At 38.5% G+C, this 7,757-nt stretch overlaps 1 protein-coding gene across 1 annotated transcript in view; it reads left to right on the top strand.

The window, feature by feature from the left end:
• The first annotated feature begins 2,409 nt into the window (after positions 1 to 2,409).
• LOC107737136 (F-box/LRR-repeat protein 17-like) overlaps positions 2,410 to 7,757 on the top strand; it is a 60,355-nt gene continuing 55,007 nt past the window's right edge. Inside the window, exons 1-3 of the mRNA XM_016548573.1 lie at positions 2,410 to 2,526; positions 4,634 to 5,343; positions 6,638 to 6,760. Of these exons, the coding sequence (XP_016404059.1) occupies positions 4,654 to 5,343; positions 6,638 to 6,760 (813 nt within the window). The 5' untranslated portion in view covers positions 2,410 to 2,526; positions 4,634 to 4,653. The remainder of the gene's footprint in view (positions 2,527 to 4,633; positions 5,344 to 6,637; positions 6,761 to 7,757) is intronic.

Below are 7,757 nucleotides of genomic sequence, written 5' to 3' on the forward strand. Positions count from 1 at the left end.
AATATGCTAATGTTTCATGTTGACGTCAACTCGTTTAAATGATTCAGAGTTGACTCTTTCTTTTGAGAGACAATAACTCTATACACGGTGCACTTTCAGATTTAAAACTTTGCAGGATGTTTTTATTCACTTAGAGCTGTGTTACACTTCATGAAAGGTAATTTAAAAAAAATCCATAATAGGGGCACTTTAAATTGAGTGGACCTGTGTAACATAGGGTGGACCTCAGTGCCTATTTCAAAAATAATTTTACAATAGCTTACATGAGATAAAAATAAGGATGCAAATTTCGTGTGATTTTTGTGATCGGAACGACTTTGTATGTATGATGGCCAGTTTTTCCTCTGTGACTATTTACAAAGTCGGTGAGTGTATGATGCCTAGTGTTTTAAAATCTGGTCAGATTTTAAAAGTAGTGTATTACGGCATGGAACAGATTTTAAAACGCTAGTCATTATACACTTACTGACTTCGTAAACAGTCACAAAGTTAAAACTGGGCATCATACACTACACGACTGAGGATCACACACTACCAGACTTAAAGTCACTCCGATCACAACAGACTCATGCAGAAGTGTGCGCCTTGTTGAAGATGCATGACAAATGAAAACATGGTTCAAAATCGGCTGAAAATATCAAACATGTTTGATCTCCTCCGACTGGATGGAATCAAAGTCTGAAGCTAAAAACATCATAACCGCTATACACTACGCGATTTTCTATGAAATCCAATGACTCAAATCTGCAGACTGGCTCTGACTTTCGGCAACTATTGCGTGGACTTCTCCAGACTGTAAATCGGGGTAAAAGTGTATTCCAGGCTTTAGAGTGATATTACATGCTGCTTTGAACATCTAAGATCCGATCGTGTTGCGATGATGATGATGCGGTGTTTTCCAATGCAATTTGTAATCGTTGGGAAGTTCAACCAATAGAAACTGGATCTCAGGAATGATGGATGGGACGATGACTAAAGACCAGTCGGGGATTGTTTTACAGCTGGAGCACGCCTAGATTGGATTGTTTGCTTATATTGACAGCACTTGCGTTTGCAACAGAATAGAAGAGCAAAACTGGAAGATCAGCGCTCATCCACCAGGATCTTATTACTACTTATTTTTTTCTTTTACTTGTTCACACATGCATGTTGTTTGTATTTTCATGTATTTGAGCAATTATTGTAATGCATGCAGGATTTTTCTTCTTTCCTCGTTTGATTGGGCGGGCCAGCCGTCAATCTGAGTGATTGACTGACAGATTGACCCCCCCTCAGTCGTGTAGTGTATGATGCCCAGTTTTAACTTTGTGACTGTTTACGAAGTCAGTAAGTGTATAATGACTAGCGTTTTAAAATCTGTTCCATGCCGTAATACACAACCCTTATGTAGCCTCCCAACTGATCCAGTCTCTCATACCATTGAAGTGAATGCTAAACTTATCAGTATATAGCCTATTGTAATACATATTTGAGAAATGATTGTTGTACCTGGATGTATTAGTCTATAATACTGTATAGAGTGATAGTCAATGTAAAAAGAGCAGATGAACACCAAACAGGTGAAATGTGTTAAGTTGATTCATTAAGAATGATTCAGTTGAGTCGCGTGTTTGGTTCAGTGCTCATGAATCAGTGATCTGCTGTTTGTCAGATGTACAGTGCTCTCTGTTCATTCTCTCCTCTTCTGCTCTGCAGGATCTGCTCATGGATTGCTCTAAGTATCCCGTTATTGGGGTCGCTTCAACCCGCGGACATGAAAAACAACCCCCACAGTATGGTGAGGGGCATAACATTTCCGTCACACGCTTGAGGTATTCGGCCAATCACAACGCACTGGATAGCTGGCCAATCAGAGCACACCTCGCTTTTCAGACCGATGAGCTTTGTAAAAATCGATGCATTTCAGAAAGACGGGGCATAGAGGAGAAACAATAATGTACAGCATGTGGAAAATAATGTGTTTTTTGAACCTTAAACCACATAAACACATTTCATTACACCAAATACACAGAATAATGTTCTTTTTAGCAACATCATATTACCCCTTTAAAATAGCCCGATTCCGCAGGAAAACCGCGGACCTGGCAACACTGATGCATTCGCATCAAGAGTGTTTACAAATGTTATAGCTTTATTTAAAGTGTTCCCTTTAAGGCACAGATGATTGGCCCTCGCGTCCATACAGACAGATAATCTGGCCAATGAACGCCCGTTCTCTTCTGGAGCCGTGGGCGGGATTTCCTCTTATTTGAAATCCGGAAGTGTTTTGAAACATTGTAGCAGCTTGACATAGCGAGAGCGCGTTTGCAGTGCGTTCGCTTCTGTTTCTGTGTCTCGCGGGTTATGAGAGCGCGGGAGGGAGGTGCTGAGGGCCGCGGGAGCTGGTGAGGTTGAAATCCGGAAGTGTTTTGAAACATTGTAGCAGCTTGACATAGCGAGAGCGCGTTTGCAGTGCGTTCGCTTCTGTTTCTGTGTCTCGCGGATTATGAGAGCGCGGGAAGGAGGTGCTGAGGGCCGCGGGAGCTGGTGAGGATTGGGAGGTTTTATTATGACAGTTATTCGGTGTTGCTTCTTTTCTCACGAGGGAGTTTAATGGCGTCGTCCGCCGCTATCACTCAATGAAACACAACAACACTCAGTGGCGAGCGGTCAGCGGCTCCGTACAGCCGTGTGTAAGCAGTGACAGCAGTGGCTTTCATTGTTTGTGAATATTTATACGGTTCCTGCTGAGAGATAACAGCAGCACAGAGCTTCACTCACACATTATACCTGATATCTGAGACATATAATGCAGCCCTGCTGTTCTATATACTCGTTATCCATGCAGAAAGTACAGTTATGGTATAGATATAGACCATAGTACGAATGGATTACATGTTCATGGTATTTATATGGTTACATTTGTTCATTTGCTAACTTAGTAGATGGACATTCAGTATTGGTCTGCCTCATGCTGGTGCAGTAGTTTGTTTATATAATAATTTGTAACTAATGTGACTGTGTGTGTTTCCTTGTTTCCTCTGGATCAAGTGTCTAGTGTATTTTTATTTTTCTGTCAGAATGATTTTGAGGCACTTGGAGTAACTAGTGCTCAAACCGTGATGCACCAGCCACAAATATACTTTGATATGGTTTTGTGTAGATGTAACCGAGTCAAAATCAAATTTTCAGTGCACATTTGCTGTTCAGAGCAAAAGATGCTTCTTCAATCTGATGCCTGCAGTAAATATCACTCATTTAGAAGCGATAATGAAGCTTCAATCAGCTGACACCTGTCCTGTCATCAGACTGAACTGCATAAATAATGACTGTTGTCAAACATGTTTCCCAAACACGCCTACTGTCTGCCACTAGTCACTCAAACTGATAGCCCCGCCCCAAACTCACTCTATTGGATGATTGAATCAGAAGTTGACCTGTTGTGCTGGTTAATTTAAATGTCTACATATTGTGAATCTGCGAACACTTATAGTGATTCTGAACGTTAAACAATACAGAAAAGTTTTTTGTCCCACTTTATATTAAGTGGCCTTACTTACATAAAATAAGTACAATGTACTTATTGTGTTCATATTGTATTGCAAAACACTTTTGCTGTTACTGAGGGTTAGGGTTAGGTTAGTGATAGTGATACGGGTAAGGTTAGGGACAGGTTTGGTGGTATGGGTTGGTGTAAGGGATGGGTCAACAGTGTAATTATAAATGTAATTTCAGAAATTAATTACAGATGTAATTACATGCAGGTATTTTAAAAATATAAATACAGTGTAAAAAACATGTATGAACACAATAAGTGCATTGTACCAAATGATTAATCAAAATGTAAGTAAATAGTAGTTAAGGCCACTTAATACAAAGTGGGACCAAGTTTTTAATATTGTATATTGTGCATATTGTACTAATTGGTTCCCTTGATTTAGTAAATCGTGGCAACGTTGCACTAATTCATTCCCTTGTTTGTAAATTTGTTCGCTCGTTTTAGTAAACCGTGGCCTGGCTTTAGTAATTCTTTCCCTCATTTTAATAAAACAAGGCCATGTTATACAAATCCATGTTATACAAATTTGTTTCCTTTTTTTAATAAATTGAGGTGATGGTTGTTAATTTTTTCCCTTGTTTTAGCAAACAGTGGCTTTGCTTTAATAGTTCATTCCCTCATTTTAGTAAACCGTGGCCATGTGGTACTAATTTCTTCTGTTGTTTTAGTAAACCATGTCTTTGCTTTAGTAGCTAATTCATTCCCTCATTTTAGTAAATCAAGGCCATGTTGTGTTAATTTGTTCCCTTGTTTTAATAAATTGAGGTGATGTTGTGTTAATTCGTTCCCTTGTTTTAGTAAATCGTGGCCATGTTTTAATTAAATCAAATTAGTCCTACCTGGCCATGATTTACTATAATGATGCAGCAAATTAAGTTGTGGGATAAATATATAAATATATTTTTGATAAATACATTTATGTCTGCATGTCATGTTGCACTAGTAGCAGATCTTTTACAGTTCCAGCCATTGCTGTTTGATTTGTTTTATGTAACAAAAATGAAGTAAACTTGTAAATATGACTTCAACCAAGCGGTTTTTACTGCTTGTATACGATCTCGTTTTCTGTTTGTAATTTGCTTTCTCGTTCCCCAGAGTCACCGTGAATCATCTATATGGGCCATTTTCTCTCAAAAAATGGTTACAGCCTGAAGAAGAAGAAGAAATCACGGAAGCTGCGCAAGAAGAAGAGGAGGAGGAACTGCTTCCTTCAGGGTCCCTGCATGCTGTGCTTCATCGTGCACGGCACCAGCGGGAGCGTCGAGGACGACTGGCCCTTCGAGAGCGCGGTGGCAGCGGCTTCCAAACTCGCCGAGCGCTACGTGTCACTGAACTCGCCCGAGGAGTGCGCCAAGTTCCTCCTCTCTCCGGGAGAGCTGGCCGTTTGGGAGGGCCAGGGTCGGAGTCTGCTCTCCAAGCTGATCGGACCCCCGGCGCTGTTCTGTGCCGCGGACTATTCGGAAATGGTGTGCAAGCGCAAGTGTGCTGAGCTGCAGCGGTGTACGCCCCGCAAGCAGCCTCGCTGTGCCTTCCAGGAGACCATGGAGAACGGAGAGGAGCGAGGAGACAGCCGGTGCCTCCTCCCTTCGCTGCCTTCATCCTCCTCTTCTTCCTCTCCTTCAGAGGAGGACGGCTCCGGCGCGGGGCGGCATACAGACGCGGGCTCCGCCGCAACCTCCTCTTCCTCCTCTTCCTCCTCCTGCTGCTGTCAGCTGTCCCAAAACGAGAGCTCGGAGGAGGCAAAGAGCGCTGAAAGTACAGACACGTCCCACATTAACCAGCTGCCCTCATCGATACTGCTCAAGGTCTGTGACTTTCTTTAACGGAATATTTAAATGAAAATGTCCTGTAAATGTCCTCTCCCTAAGGTAGATGAGTTTGTGTCTACATCAGATTTGGACAAATGTAGCATTGCATCACTTGCTCTGCAGTGAATGGGTGCCGTCAGAACGAGAGTCCAAACAGCTGATAAAAACATCACAATAATCCACAAGTAATCCACAGCACTCCAGTCCATCAGTTAACATCTGGAGAAGACAAAAGCTGAAAGGAGATCTCCTGTTGTCTCTCACATTAAAATCCAGTTTTGGCTTTCTTGATCTGTGCAGATTTCTGTCCTGATTTCTCGCTTTTTCACTGGAGGAAGCGTTATTATGGATTATGGACTCGTATTTGAGTTAAAAACATCTTGATGATGGATTTGTTTCTTACAAACACACAACTTTTCTCTTCACTAGACGTTAATTGATGGACTGGAGTGGTGTGGATTATTGTGATGTTTTCACATTACAGCAAAAGCATGTTTTTTTTCATGCACTGGTCACAAATTTTGAGATATTTCGCTTTTCATAACATGTCTTTTATGTCATAACATCCAAAATACACCTTTAAGTGTTTATTTAATGCACTTTATCTATTTGTGTCTGTGGTATTCAAATATAATACATATATAATATATAATACATACCTTTTAAATGCTGTTTTCTCACAGTTCATTTTTTTTTCTCCACTTCAGCAGCACTTACCTACACCAGACTTTACAGTTTTATTCCTCTCTATATCCTGAAGGTTTTCACTGAGGGTTTGATCATATATCATTCACCTGATTTTATTCCTAAAAACATGGTGAAAATGTGTATTTCACACATTTTTTTTTATTTATTTATGGAGTGATAAAAATAGAAATTCAAAATCCCCTCTGGAAGAACCTTTAACTCTAAATATATAAACAAAATCAAACAAGAATTTTAACCTGCATTTAAACACAACATTTCAGAAAATTTGCAATACAATCAATGTTTGCAATTCTTAATGTAATCAATCAGCTGGGGAAGTATGGTGATGTGTGTGTGTGTGTGTGTGTGTATATATATATATATATTAGTTATTTGTCTTGCCTAAAACCAGTGGCTTGGACATCAATTAGTGCCCCAACACAATACCAGAATTTTTTGTACAAAAGTAATGAGCAGCATGATATAAACCTGCAGCTGAAATCCTCAGATTCAATATTTTTTTCTAATTTCAGTACGGATCTTGATTCATTCATGTATTTGAACAGATGAGCTTTCGATGAACCCGTTTGAAATGTGTTCTCAGGTGTTTTCTCACCTGTCGGTGAAGGAGAGATGTCTGGGTGCGTCTCTGGTCTGTAAGTACTGGCGCGATCTCTGCTTAGACTTCCAGTTCTGGAAACAGATCGATCTCAGCGGCCTCCAGCAGGTTTGTGCTTATCTCTTATTTATAGAACTGTGTTAGTTATATAATTATCTGTGGTGTGTGCATAACTATTAGAGCTGCATGATTAATCAAAAGAAAAGCATTTGGGAACTCCACATGTACCAACCATGTTCCCAAACTTGTAATGAAAAGCACTTAGCCAAAAAAATAAATAAATTACTGCAGTTTTCAGTCAAAATAAAAGTTCAGTGGTTTAATATTTGAAAAAAATATTAGAATGGTAATTTTACAGTTGTGATTATTATTATATTTCTTAAATACTCAATTTGTTTGTATTTTACACTGAAATATTACAATAGTAAAATGTATTTTGGTTTTTATTTTGTTATTAATACTAATACTAATAATAATTATTATTATAAGAAATAATTATAATTTTGGCCAAATTGTGCAGCCCTATAAACAAGTACAGCAAACCTGGATTTAAAAAAAAAAATTGCATTTTAAATCGCAATCAAAATTTATCAGAAAAAAAAATCAATTAGATTCCCCCCCCAAATCATGCATCCCTAATTACCGTTTAGCAAATAGTTTTTTTAATTAAATTTTTTTTTGTGAACTATAGCTGAAAGCTTTATTGTATTTGTATAATGGCAGCAATTTTTATTTATTTTTTTAAGTTTTAAGTTATTGTTTACTAAAACTAATAAAACTAGTTTTCATTTTTTAGTTAAAATAAAGCTGAAATAAAACATAAATATTAGCTTAAACTAAAGTGTTGCCTTGGCAGCTAACTGAAATTTAAAGGGATAGTTCACCCAAAAATGAAAATGTGATGTTTATCTGCATTAAAGCTAAATAGAAATGTATAAAAAAGCTAATAAAATGACAAAAGCAAAAATCACTAAACATCACAATCACAAAACAAAATGACTAAAATTAAAATGGAAAAAATAAAAGCTAATTCAAAAAATTTATAAATGGTAAATGTGAGCCTGGAGCACAAAAGCAGTGTTAAGTCGCTGGGGTATATTTGTAG

The sequence above is a fragment of the Sinocyclocheilus rhinocerous genome, unplaced genomic scaffold, assembly GCF_001515625.1.
Source record: "Sinocyclocheilus rhinocerous isolate Xijiao unplaced genomic scaffold, SAMN03320098_v1.1 scaffold1005, whole genome shotgun sequence".
Taxonomy (NCBI): Eukaryota; Metazoa; Chordata; class Actinopteri; order Cypriniformes; family Cyprinidae; genus Sinocyclocheilus; species Sinocyclocheilus rhinocerous.